Here is a 14,176-nt window from a genome sequence, read left to right as displayed (position 1 = left end):
TAGATTCTGATTACAAATGTAAATTTGGTTGACTTGATAAAAATCCATTGACCTACTAAAGTAATCACTGTTAATATTCAGAAAAGTTTTGGATGGTGTGGTCAACTTGATAAAAGAAAAAAAAACATGAACATATTAGAAATAGACGTTTAGTGTTTTATTTCATTCCAAATTCAAGTAAAATACATAATGTCTTTCATTAAATTGTTTATCTATAATAGAATATTTCATATTCCATTTTTGGTGTTACTTTATGGTTACACAACCAGATTTTTTTAACACATCTCTTTCTTTCTTTCTTTCTTTCTTTCTTTCTTTCTTTCTTTCTTTCTTTCTTTCTTTCTTTCTTTGTTTTTGGTTAAAAATAAATCACTTTGGGAAAGTCTGGCAATTTGTTAAAAAAAATCGTGATGACCGGAAGTGCCCTTCACCACTCTGTCCGGCTTGATCTCTGTTGGTAGGAACCAGATAACGTGATTGGAAGGATCCCATGTTTCTAGGCTAGAATTATCAATAAACTAACTTTAAAACATTGATACGCTATTACATTAGACTTTTCTATCGTTTTATGTTTTTAGTACGCTTTCTTCATCAAGTCGGCTTCAGAAATACAGCTCGGCTGAGGGGTGTGAACCTTAAAACAGGAGCGAGCATGTTTAAATGTTAAGTATTAGGAATGTGTTGAGTCGTTTGAGCTTGTTCGTTGCAACACAAAACAATCCGGCATCTGTATTATTTTCAGTCCAGAGAAACTAAGAGGTGTAGCCGTGGCGGTCGCAGGGCGGAGTAATTCGTTTATAGCGATTTTCAGGGCGTATAAGGAAGTTATAATATACGGTTGGTGGAGAACACACTGTTCGGGAGCACATAAGGGATTTGCCACTTACAAAATGCCAGGGAAGAAAGTCTGCATCGTTGGATCTGGAAACTGGTAACGTTTCATCTGTGTGTTTGATGCATATTTCCCCAACATGAGCCCTCTTAGTTTATCGTGGTATTAATATGCTGTCAGCGTTTAACTGCACGCGGATTAAGCAGATGTAAACCCATTGTATTAATAATCTGATAGGCCTGTCTTTACCTGTTTCATACCAGACAGAGGGGAGCTAAAACGAGCCGCTGCTCGTCATCGAGTCCCTTTTCTTTTGCAGCAGCCTTGAAATAAATTTTTAAAAAAAGCTGGGCTGCAAGAACATAAACTTTTATTTATGCTAGCCGTGTCATCGAGATAGTATTTAATCTTATAAGGTGTTGTATACTTAATAAAGTACCTATGCAATATTGTAGGTTTACTTTAATGCCTCTTTCCTGATGCAAATTTCTGCAGATGCAATGTACTCAATCAGGTTTGCTTTGTGCAAACCCATGCTTGGTTTTAATCCTTTCACAAATGCCCACTTTAGTTTTAATGCTCCTGTTTCCAAAGCTTAAATGTGTAAAAATGTGTGGGTTTTTTTATTCTTCTTTCAGGGGTTCCTCCATCGCCAAAATAGTCGGGCACAATGTCAAAGCCTCCAATCGCTTTGATCCAATAGTGAACATGTGGGTTTATGAGGAAATGATAGACGGAAAGAAGCTCACAGAGATTATCAACACAGAACATGAAAATGTTAAATATCTGCCAGGCCACAAGCTGCCCAAAAATGTGGTAAGTTTCAGGATTAGCAGCATTTTCTTTAGATTACACATGTGTGCAGAGGTTATGCAATTCACCTCTACAGAAAATGCACTAAGATAACTTTGATAACTTTGACCCATATATCTTGTGTGTTTATCTAAGAGATGAGTTTTATGGCTCTTTGAAGGGAGCTGGACCTTGAGGAGCCGTTAATTTCAAAGAGTCATTTATCAGACTGGCTTGTTCTTGTTTTTTATTTATTTTTCTTAGAATTCAATCAGGGGTAACTTAATTTTTATCAAGGAAATAATCGCTGATAGTAATTATAAGGTAAGATCTGAATCACAATAATTCAAACTTACACATCCCACCATACTCTGTTGGTGGGAATTATTTTGAAATATTGGTTATAATTTATTTTGGTTTGCGTTTTTATTGTAACCATTCCATAAAGTGGCTCCATATCCACATGTTTTGACAGTGACATCACTATTTTGGATTTTCCCTCATCAAAAAACTTTGTGGCACACAAAAAACAAAACAAATTTATTCCACAATTTTCCACACATGGACATTCAGTACTGCAAAACTCACAATATATAAAAATGATAATAGTCATAATAATAAAATCTGCCCATAGATTCATTCACATTAGACTCCTATGATGGCACGCATGTCTTGGCTTGCAATTGCGACTCAATTCTCATTGTTACATGTGAGGAGCATAAAAGCTGAACGCTGCCTCTCCACGTTTAGTTCTGACTCTGGGAACAGAACGTAGACCTGACCCTGATGACCTGAGGGATCTGGTTGGTTCATGACGAACCAGAAGACCCTGAATATATTTTGGTCCTAAACCAATCAGTGCTTTGTAAACTAACAGCTGGATTTTGAAGTCAATTCCTTGAGAGACTGGAAGCCAGTGTAAAGATCTGAGGACTCGAGTTATATGATCTACTTTTTTGGTCTTAGTGAGGACTCGATCAGCAGCGTTCTGGACTAACTGCAGCTGTCTGATGGACTTTTTAGGCAGAACTGTGAGGACAGCATTACAGTAGTCCAGTCTACTAAAGATAAATCCTGCTGAGTCATCTTCCTTTAATCCTCGATATGTTCTTTAAGTGATAAAAGGCTGATTTCACAACTGTCTTTATATAACTGCTAAAATTCAGCTCTGAGTTCATGACTACTCCCACATTTCTGGCTTGGTTGTTAGCTTTGAATTTAGATGTTTGAAGCTGCTGAGCACATTAGACCAGGTCCTGCTGAAAAACTGCAAGACTTGGGATGTTCATATCATCACTGAATCCAAGGAAAAATAAGTTCAGGCTTGTGATAATCTTTTGCTTTAACCCCTGTAATTTAGAAAAGCTGTTCAGAAGAACTGATTTGTTCATGAGTGTCCCATCTCTAGTTTATCTTCATGTGATTGGAGACCACTTGCACTCTCGAAACAATCTATCTAATGGAAAAGAAATGCCTTTTTAATTTGAAATATTACTGTAATTGTACCACAAACCATCAAATGACACAATGAATGTCAGCTTACATAGGCATAATACATGCTAGAGTAATAAAAGGCACTTTTTTATTGCATTATTCGAGTTTAATACTCTTTACTGCTGTAAATTGAACAAGTAATTATAACCTCTGTTATTCTAAAAAGGCAAATATGCAGTCGTGTCTGAGCTGGTTAATGCTTCAATGACTAACAGAAGTTATTGTCACACCTTTTTTAATTATTCATGGTGTTGGTTGCATAGTCGTTACAATCCACTTCATTTACCTGTCTGAAAACAGCCAAAAACGCTGCTTCACATTGCTTATCACGTGCTTTATGGAGTTGATGCCCTTTTAATAACATAAGCGAACATGCCTGTATTCTGCTGTGGATATGACATCTGCCATGTTTGTGTAGGAAATGGAAAAATAAATATAATCCATGAAAATTTAATAATTGCAACACCAATGCATTTCTACCAATACATTTTCATAATGACCTGCTGTGGCCAAGTCACATATTATATAACGGTTTAGTTGTAACTAAGGCTCCTTAAGTTCTTGGAGCTTTTCTTGGGTCAACTCAATCCAACAGTGACCTGTGGCTTCATCTTATTTAGACTGTGTGACATTTTCTTGTATTTTACTAAATCAGTTATCCCCTCTATTTATGAAATGTTTACTAAATTTTCAGTGTTCTTTGCTTCTTCGAAATTTTGTTGTGAAGATGCCAAATTCTCCTCTTAACGTAGAACACTACCCCTGGACTCTAATCAATACCCCTGAAGGTTTCTTAATTTCCTTTCTTGCAATGCTTAGCGCAGTTCTCTGAGAGTTTTTCCGTTCTACCTTTTAACTGTTTATAATTACACCACAAACTAAGAAAACAGCCCTTATGAAAACACTTTATCGTCTTATAACCTTGTGGAGATAATTTATTCTAATTTAAGGATAAGGAATAAGAATAAGGAAGCCCCAACAAGCTTAAAGAAAAGGCTCTGAGTCTTTGGTAAAAGCTTTTTGACAAATCTCCTACTCCTGCATTGCTCAGTCACGTTTTGGTGTTTTATGGTTAGTTCTAGCACTAACTGTGTTGATGCCTGTCCAGATCGCCGTCCCTGAAGTCACAGAAGCTGTGAAGGGAGCAAAAATCCTCATCTTTGTTGTCCCGCACCAGTTCATCACAAGGCTGTGTGATCAGATGAAACCTCATGTGGCCGAGGGAACCATCGGGATATCTCTGATCAAAGTAAGATCCTGTGGTTGTTCTCGTGTCTGATTTTCTTACAGCACAAAGGGGAAGCTGTCTCCTGACTTTGATCATGTTTTCTGCAAATAGCATCACAGGATAGAAGAGTTGAGCATTTCAGAGAAAGTCCTTGCTCTATCCAGCCTAGAAGTTCTCATACTTGGTATTTTATTGTCTTCCAGGGCATTGATGAGGGACCAGATGGACTAAAACTCATCTCAGACATCATTCGAGAGAAACTGGAGATTGAGGTCAGCGTCCTGATGGGAGCCAACATCGCCAACGAGGTGGCCGATGAGAAGTTTTGTGAAACCACCATTGGTTAGATGCTGTTTTTTTTAAAGCGTTCAGATGCAAGTTAGCTGTTTTGTTATGGTTGTCAGCACAGTGTAACTTCCCTGATTTAGAAGACTGAGTCACTTTTTGTTTGTTTCTTTCTGTTTCTCATTGCTCTGGTATTTCAATCAGGGGCAAAAAATGAATCAAATGGCCTCATATTCAAAGAGCTGCTGCAGACTCCAAACTTTCGAATCACAGTTGTGAAAGAGTGTGATACAGTGGAGCTGTGTGGGGCCTTAAAGGTAGGCCCTCATGGGGTAAAATTCAGAATGTTATTTTACAGAAATACACATGCTTCCTGATTTAAAATCTTGCTTTTAAAAATTTGCAGAATATTGTTGCAGTGGGGGCTGGATTCTGTGACGGCCTCGGTTACGGAGACAACACTAAAGCGGCCGTGATCAGGCTGGGTCTTATGGAGATGGTGGCCTTTGCTAAGCTGTTCTGCAAAGGACAGGTGAGCTCCACCACCTTCCTGGAAAGCTGCGGCGTGGCCGACCTCATCACCACCTGCTACGGCGGGCGGAACCGCAAAGTCGCAGAGGCCTTCGTCCGAACGTCCAAAGTAAGTTGCCGAAGAAACAAAAACTTCAAAAGATGTAGTTAGTTTGCTTGAGAAGTCATTTTTATCCTTAGGGTGCATGCTTCACCTAAACCAATGCAAAATTTCACCATTCTAGAGAAGGTGAAGCAGATCTGTTCTAAAACTTGAGTTCATTTCTCATCTGGCCATTATTTACCTCCTTACTACGTTTTATTGAATTTGACTTGAGTAATATTGCTGACCAACAAGCAGATCAATGGCAGTATCTCCATGGTGATGCAAGACTTTTAGTGTCTGATAGCATCTCTTAAATAGACTAGAAAATTTTGTTATGACATATAAAACATGTTCATAAGATTATGTTTCTTTGTCTTTTTCCTCAGTCTATTGCTGAGCTGGAGGCGGAGATGCTCAACGGCCAGAAGCTTCAAGGTCCGATGACCTCAGCTGAGGTGTACAGGATTCTGCAAAAGAGGGACATGGTCAACAAGTCAGTTCACTTACTTCTGCTAGTATTAGTTCCTTCCTGGCCTAAATGAGTCTTTTTAATATGATGCAGACCATTAAATATGTTTATTTTGTTGCCATCTTTTTTTCTTGTGCTTCAATTTCATATTTAAATCACTAATAATGCCCAGTCATTATGCAAAAGTGGACAATTTAATGGCTCAGTTAAGAGAATGGGTAGCTTTCCTTTTGCAAGGTTTGCAGCTCAGTTAATAGCAATGGCCACTGAGAACTGCAGTGTTTACCATACAGTAGCAACTTGTCAGCTACAAGTTGGCCCTAAAGCATGCCCATATTTGTTATTATTTTAATTTAAATTGGGCCATACAGAAGTTTTACTAAATTCTTTCACCTAACTCTATCCTCTGCATCCTCTTTCTTAAACCAAATGACTTCATGTCCTGTTTTATTATATCCACAAATCTCATCTTTGGTCTTGGTAGTTCCAAACTCAGCATCCCAGTACTGATAAATTCTCTATCCCTCCTCTTCACATGCTCAAACCGTCTTAGTATGGCCTCTCTTACTTTGTCTTCAAAACATCTAACATCTGCTGTCCCTCTAATGTCCTCATTCTTACTCTTACTTTAATCTTTGCTACCTCTGGTTCTGCCTCAGGGCCGCTGTCTCCAAATCACACATTGCTGGTCTCATCCGCATCTTGCACTCCTTTCTTTTAATTTTAGCTGATAAACCTGGAAATGTGAGACCGGAAAAGTGTGAATTTTAGAAATAAAAAATGCACAGGAAGCTGTGAATTTACAAAAACCACTGATATTTCTTTTTACCTATTGAAGATGCTTCCTCCATCTTGCTCTTGAATAGACATTTATTACCTCAAGAAGGGTGTCCCAATATTTCCTTTTAATCAAACTTAATATTCTTCTCCATCAGGTTTCCTTTGTTTGCTGCAGTCTATCAGATCTGCTTTGAAGGGAAGGAGGTGAAAGAGTTCATCACTTGTCTGCAGAACCATCCGGAGCACATGTGATGCAACTGTGGCTGCTCCTTCAATTGCTACAAATGACCACTAGAGGGCAAAAGAGATTTATCAGAAAAAACCAAGAAAACACAAGAAACATAACCCACAGCACTGAAAGGTCATATTTGTTGGTGGCATTTCATAATCATATATTCTGCAGTATATTTTACATTTTTTAAGAGTATTTTTTGTGAAATGCTCTATTTTAATCAAAGTGTTTGACAAAGTTAGAATTAGAAAATAATACTTTAATGTTTCTGATCAGTGGCAGGGATTTAATGATCGTCTATGTTAAACCACTAAACTTAAAATATCGCCAAAAGTGTCCTAATTTTTGTTCACTTTTATATCACTACATGACGTGTGTTTGTGATCTGATAATTTCAACTTGTGATATTCTTTTTTTTATCTTTATGTGGAGTTGTCTTTGTCAATAAAATTTATACAGAAGAAACTGAAAATAGTGTTTTCATTGCTGAAAATCGAAAATCTGTCCATAAAATGATAATGCACGTAAGCTTCAGATGTGAGAAAGAAGATTTCTATAACCTTTAAATAAACTAATGTGGGATTACACATACTAACTTCTTTAAATAGGAGCTTAATTTTAGAGGTAAATATGTGTAACAAAGTTGTTATATCCTGCAGAAAATCTGATGGACTGAAATTGATTTCCAAGAAGGCTGCAGTAACTGTATAAGAAAGTGGATTATAGAACAAATGCTGTCCTTGTCCCTCCATCTTAAAGTGTTTACAGGTCCGACTGGTGAAACCTTGGATATTCTCACACCTGTCTATCTCCCATTACTGTTTCCAAGTAGTTTATCTATGTCTGAATCAGTTACCTCATCGTTCTGTATTTAAATAGACACATGAAAAGTATGTTTTATACAGGAATGTAAAAGCAGAGAAGTGATGACAGTCAGTGACACTCGTGCTAACAACCAGTATGAACCTTATGCTACCAAAAGCAAATAAAAGAAGTTAAATCAGACACTGAAACTAAATAAAAAGAATTAAAATATTGGCTTTTGAGACTGTATGTTGGGTACAACATTACTTTTAACTAAACACTAGTATGGAGTATTAACATGCTCATGACAGTGCTAGCATGCTAATGTTTGGCATTTCAATTTAGCATGTTAGCATCCCCACTAATTACCAATAAATATGTTATAGCTGAGATAAAAAAATCTGTTTTGAAGTACTCATAAAAAACTGAACTTGGAAAGAAATAATAAAATACCAGTAAGAAAAAGAAATGTTCCTTCTTTGTTTATAATCTCTACACAGTGTTAGCATCAGTGGGTGATGTTGAAGGACAAGCTGGCATCACCAGTGAGTGATAATGTTGTAGACTGGAGCAGTGTTTTCTGTCTGTCCTTTCTTACAGGTCAGTTAATCATATATAAAATAAGGGCTGCTTTCACGTACATTACCAAATCACCCATCAAAAAGTCTTTTCACATATGCATTTCAAGTTTGCATAAATGTGCCTTCATTGCACACCTAGGTCATGTGTGAAAGCATAGGGGCAGCATAGAGGGTTGATCCGCTATTGATGTGCCTCTGAGCCAGCAAGGAAGTAATAGAGGTAAAATGGCCTACATTTGTAACGCCAAGCCGGCATTGTGGATTGCCTTTCAAATCAATGGTTCTGTCATTGATGCAGGGCTGACTCATGTCTGTTTGGCATGTGTGGTGGGTGGTTTAACACGTCTAACCAATGAGGCACAACCAATATGTGAAAAGGGCTATAGTTTCCTGTGCATTACCACTGACAGAACACATATTGATTCAGTTCTTTGACTACCTCTACTGCCGTGCATCAGTTTCAGCCCCAATTCTTCCAAACCTTACAACGAATTGACATCAGCCCCACATTGAAAGGGCAGCATGAAAAGGGCTGGAGGGCAAATTTCTGATCCTTTTTTTTTTTTTGCCCAATAGTCTCAAAGTGAATTATTTTGACCCCCCCCCCCCCTTTTTTTTTTTGTTTTTTTTGTTTTTTTTCCGCAAACAGATCTTTTGATTGGGAATTATTTTTAGTGTAAAGTTGACTTTGTTCATCTTATGCTAGCAAAATCTTGCGATTAAATGTCTTAGTAGGGGGAAAATGTCAATATGCGATTTAAATATAAATAGAAATTTCAATATTTACTAATTTGCCTCCTCATTTTACTCATAAAAAGACAATGCAATCGACCCTAACCGCACCTGATCAGGAGGCAGGAAGTATTTGTCATTTCATGCTAGTAAGACAGTTTTTAATGCATCATCTTGCTAGACTTGAACATTTTTTTTTGTAAGTTTTTAGTAGGATATCTCACCATAGAGTAATACAGTGCTTATTTTTTTGGTTACATTGAACAACTCTTGCATGCAAATAACCTTATCTCCTTCTACATCCCACTCTATTGGCCAGTTTTCCAATTACGCTATCTCACTCTGCAGGCTAACAGGCCTCCAAGTTCATTACTGTCCAGATCCCAGGACATCAAAGGATTCAGTGGAAAGCTCAGGCAGGGTGAGATGGAGGGACGCACAATGTGTCAGGAGGAGCCTGCACAGGTTCCCATGAGAGAGCTGGATCTTGCAGGTTGATGTCCTCTGCAGCGAGATGGCTTCTCTCATCTCCGAAGAGCAACTGTCATCGCTTGGTTTTTCATGCCGCCCTGAGAACCTTGTCGTGGTTTGACACAAGCCCAGATCCTCTGTTTCAAAGAGAGGGCCCACCTTTAGATGAGACCCAAGCTTGAAAGAAGGGCTTAATCACCACAGTAACTTGTCTGTTGCATACAGATTTGCACTGTCCTAAAATAAGAGGCCCCTTTGATTGTGGAGAATAGCAGAATAATAGCATGCAGTGAGACTGGTGCTGTTTAAGATTTAGATATAATTACTTGTCTTTGTTTACCTTTTTATAGCAAATCTTATTTTCAGAGTTTTGTTTTAAAGTAGCCCCAAGGGAAAATTTTGAGCATCTTGAGCATCTGATCAAAATAAAGTCATGCATAATCACCCTCTGTTATCAGAGTGCACAAAAAAGGTCTGTTCCTCAGCAAGTTAAACAAAGTTCTCTACTGAAAGTAATGAAATACACCTTTCAACACTGCTAAAGCTGGTTGATAAACAGGAATTTGTGTTTTGAGCAGGCTTTACAAAGTGTCCACTTGGTATAGAAGAAATTATCCACATAAAAACAGTTGAAGGTCAAGTTAGTGAATAATTCAGAGTAACAGGAAATCCGCATTGCTGATGAGATGTAGAGGTAGTGGCAGCAACATGTTTTTTTTTTTCTTTGGTAAAAAAACCAATATTTCAACTAAATTTTGAACATTTCGAACCATGGTACTGCACATCTGAGGTAATGAAGATCACAGCCTAGCTAAAATAAATAAATAAATCTAAGTCTTACATCTTACAAGAAGACCACACCCAAACTCGAGCTTATGTATAAACAGTAAATGTTCTGGAATGCAAAAAAACATCTAAACTTGTCAATGCCTTCACTAACCTAAATGTAAACATAGAGAGAGGCATGTGTTGCATCAGCTTCCTTTAAATTACACTTTTCAATGGGAACTGAGAATACTTATTGTTGAAGTTCAGAGGAACCCGTGTTAGTTTCTGCTGACTACAAGATTGCAGCTACTCAACAGTCTGGTGTTGTTGTTTGAATCTTTTCTTCATGATGCTCCATACATTTTCAACACGAGACAGAACTGGGTTGCATGCAGGCCAGTTAAGCACACATGAAGGAAAAGTTCTTCACAATCTAGTGTGGAAAAGGATTGTTATGGAACTAAGTGGTGAAATGTGGCCCATCCTTACTTGGAAATACTTTCATTGGTGGATACTCCTTTTATACCCAATCCTGGCACCCTGACCTGTCTTTAACTAATCTAATTGTAGAATCTTCCAGAACACTGTTACTGTATATTCCATATTGACTTTTTTGGTAAATTTTCATTACATTTTACTTTTCATAAAAGCCCAACTTTTTTTTGGAATGTTACTTGTGTGTAAGCATAATTATACAGATGAATAAGAGTGTACTAAATATCTCAAAACTATATCCAGTCATTGACCCGGCTGCTTATAAGGTAGCTAAACACTGCTAATGTTGATCTTTGCTTCATTCACTGAAAAACAAGTGCAGATGCTTTTCATCTGGTTCTATATGTATAATCCAGATGTGATTTATGAGCTGTAATGAGACTAACCTGTTATTCACACTTGGCTTATCACACCTGTGTCTCCCATGCATGAATGTCTCAGTTGTGGATCAAAATTTCTCCCCAGAGCACTAAAAGATTTTATTATTTAAATATCTAGGACACCCCCAGGCCAGAACGCATGGTTCACACCTATAGATTTATAGCACCCTGAGACGTTTTGAGTCAGTGTGAAACCTCACACATAGATAGATAATAAATAGATAAATCATAATTTTACCTACAGGCAAAAAAGCTTCTGCAGATTTTTGTTGTGTTAATATGTCTGTTATATATTCTCTATATCTCCATATGTGGATAGGCTGGCCCATTTTTGTGTGTGGTTTTGACACTTATGGGTGAGAGTCTATCCTACATCCTCAGCTAATTACAGGCCACTGATCTCGTCAGCTGTCACTGCCACACTCTTTTTACATGTCAATGACAGCCAAATGGGACCTCATATCCTTCCTCCAGCTCATACAATGCTCCCATTGAAGGCATAAGAGGTGGAGAGACAACCAAAAGAGAAAAAGTGGGGGGGGGGGGATTCCACGTCTCATCCCAGCTGGTGTTGGTGCAGTGGAGAAGGGCACCGAGTCTTGTTCATGAAATAATGTCCACTCCCTCTCCTCTTCTTTTTCTTCAGCTTTGCTTGGCTGTCTTCGTCCTTGCTTCTGTTAATGCTCTTACAGACACGCACTTTGCTTCCTTTTGTGTTTGCCTTGTGGTGAAGTGAAAAAGAGAAATGGGAGGCTGTGAGGAAGAGAGGGGGAGCAGGGGTGGAGGAAAAGGAGAAGTTAGCAGGAAGCCTGTTTGTGGCATTGCATACAAACACTGGGTGAAAATACAAGGCCCGTTTGTGTATGTTTGTTTGACTGTCCCATCTTATTACCTCAAGCAGAGTGGAAAAAATTGCACGAGACATCCATAAAAGATGTTTATCAACTTACTCCCTCTGAACAGCCATTGATTCTTTGAAATAGCCAGGGGATGGAGAGATAAATAAATGGAAAGCTTTTCACCTCGGGAAATTACTGACCATAAGTCAATAAATTAATTCAGTTTTTAGAGTAAAAACTTTGCGGTATACCAATCTTTGTTTGGTCCTTCAAAAATTGTGCAATAGCTATTTGAATAAATGTTATATGAATCTACAAAACAGCATCAAGAGAGTAACCATAATTCACAATAGAATAGTATATGTCTGACTTGACAAAGAGCTGACGCAGTCCAAGCTGGATACTGTCTTCTGTTTTTTCTGTTATGCATCTGTTCATCTAAATCTCCTTAGCTTGATCTCCTGTGGACTCGGAGTAGCTTACCTCAGCACAAATGCCACAATTCTCTCTGATTTGTGGAAGATGAGATCTTTACCGTATGTACTGTGCATGCCTCTCTTGGGTCTGTGCTTATACGTACATAAAGATGCTTCTTTGGTCCACTGATGTGAGAGAGGACATTACCGCCATCCCAGTGCAGCTGCAAATAACATTGATGTGGCGTTCTGACATGTGCATGTAACGCAGACCATGAACAAACCACTTTGCAAATATTCTCAAGGGTAAACGGAAACCAGCCGCTTCTGCAACGGGATCAGATTCAAAACGCTCCTAAGCATTTGGCTATGTAAATTAGCTCTCGGCCTCTTTGCCATCAGTTTGATCATCCATGGGTTTCGGCACACTTTAATATTGAACATCACATTTGTCTTTTTTCTTCATGAATTTATACCTATGCTCTGCCTTGACAGCCTTGGAGAACATCTGGACCTCTGGGACCTTCTGGTGTTTCGATTACAAAAGTTTGTAGTAGTTTCACATTTAAAATTTCCCACTGAGATGGGAAAATCTAGGCAGGTACAGCAAAGGAGCTTTAAGTATGGCAGCACGCTTCTAACTTGACTGCTTTATGGTCTTACTGGTCTCAACTGCAGCTGCAGCTGAAGTGATCCAAAGGGAAACATTGTGGTTGAATGAGAAAGTAGCCAAACATGTCTGGAGAAAGACAAGAAGATATAGAAAAGGGTGTTTATTTAATCTTTTTTTTTACTTTAATCTATGCCTGCCTTTAAGGTAATCATGTCAATTCCTTGACCTCAAGAAAAAAAAGACTATACAGACAGGTTAAGTAGTGCACTTAATGCTCATTATTTCAGTTATAGATTGTAGGAAAGTTTGTTCACAAGCCAGATGTGTGGCCAAGACAGAAGGCTTTTCTGTCTACATTTGCAGGTGCTATCTGGTTGAGAACATCATATCTTTCTATACTGTTGTAATTTCCAAACTATTAAATGCTGTTCTGTAAAGTTTGTAGCATCTTAGAGATAAAAGGGTTCTTTGGCATCTGCATTGAGGAGGTAAGAGGGCTTGTGACTTGGCTCTGACCATTTTTATTATTATTTTTGACTTATTCCTGTGTAATATGCTGTACATCTAGTTGAGTATATGTCAACAGAGACTGCATGACTGCATGGAGTTGATTAGTAGTGCACATGTATAGAGCTCCTCTTCTAATTATGGCTATCTTTATGGCATATATGGATCCTGGTTGGATATGTAGAATCAAAGCGGGTGCTATATTAAGAACATTTCCTCTAATGTGCCTGCAGTTTTCTGTGTGGGCGTCAAAATCAAGTACAATTGGGCCCTTAAAATAAAACAAAATATACTCTTTTTTTTAAAAGTTAATCCCTTGTACTGAAAAACATTGCAAAGGCCAATGGGCACTTTCAGAGTGAAGAAACTTTATTGTTGTTCATGCTGTGGAACTGAGGACCATTGTAATTCTAACATTGAGTTTATTCTTCCCATCCTTAGCCTTGCGGACAGCAGCATGAACCAAAACTGATGTCAAGATTAATTTCAGACAAAAGTACACTCCTGATTTTTGTAACCTGGCACAAGCTGTGCAAGGGATAGCTGCAAGAAAGAGTGTGTAAGCAGGACCATCCATGCATTTCTGTACGACCCATCAAGACACTACAAAGGTACAACTATCGAAGAACAACTTACAAGTAAAGCTAAGAAATTGAAACTGGGAGGTTATGTTTCAGAATACACAATGAACTTCCTTTGACTACTTCTAGGGCTGTTCCTTTATTTTTTTCAGTAGCGACACCTACCATATGGGATAAAGGCTGCAGTCTTCAAGCACTGGTGTAACTGATGGCAGCACTGTGTTGTTGTGTTGAATTTAGCACTTGGGAGCTCCAAGTGAC

At 38.2% G+C, this 14,176-nt stretch overlaps 1 protein-coding gene across 1 annotated transcript; it reads left to right on the top strand.

Annotated features, from left to right (window-relative positions):
* The first annotated feature begins 458 nt into the window (after positions 1 to 458).
* LOC121635377 (glycerol-3-phosphate dehydrogenase 1-like protein) lies at positions 459 to 7,212 on the top strand. The gene is made up of 8 exons (XM_041978476.1): positions 459 to 931; positions 1,471 to 1,648; positions 4,227 to 4,367; positions 4,550 to 4,688; positions 4,836 to 4,948; positions 5,038 to 5,271; positions 5,634 to 5,740; positions 6,652 to 7,212. Exons 1-8 carry the CDS (start codon positions 891 to 893, stop codon positions 6,746 to 6,748), a joined length of 1,050 nt encoding a protein of 349 aa, XP_041834410.1. The 5' UTR covers positions 459 to 890; the 3' UTR covers positions 6,749 to 7,212.
* Positions 7,213 to 14,176: the final 6,964 nt, after the last annotated feature.

Source organism: Melanotaenia boesemani, chromosome 24, assembly GCF_017639745.1.
Source record: "Melanotaenia boesemani isolate fMelBoe1 chromosome 24, fMelBoe1.pri, whole genome shotgun sequence".
In the NCBI taxonomy this organism is placed as follows: domain Eukaryota; kingdom Metazoa; phylum Chordata; class Actinopteri; order Atheriniformes; family Melanotaeniidae; genus Melanotaenia; species Melanotaenia boesemani.
Note: the sequence above shows the minus strand (reverse complement) of the source record. Positions and strands in the feature narration are given on the sequence as shown.

What these genes read in the sequence shown, in the direction of transcription:
- LOC121635377 (XM_041978476.1), top strand. Translation starts at nt 891, where the DNA reads ATGCCAGGGAAGAAAGTCTGCATCGTTGGATCTGGAAACTG. An exon ending in ACAAGCTGCCCAAAAATGTG is followed by an intron (nt 1,649 to 4,226) that starts GTAAGTTTCAGG and finishes ATGCCTGTCCAG; the next exon opens with ATCGCCGTCCCTGAAGTCAC. An exon ending in GTTTTGTGAAACCACCATTG is followed by an intron (nt 4,689 to 4,835) that starts GTTAGATGCTGT and finishes TATTTCAATCAG; the next exon opens with GGGCAAAAAATGAATCAAAT.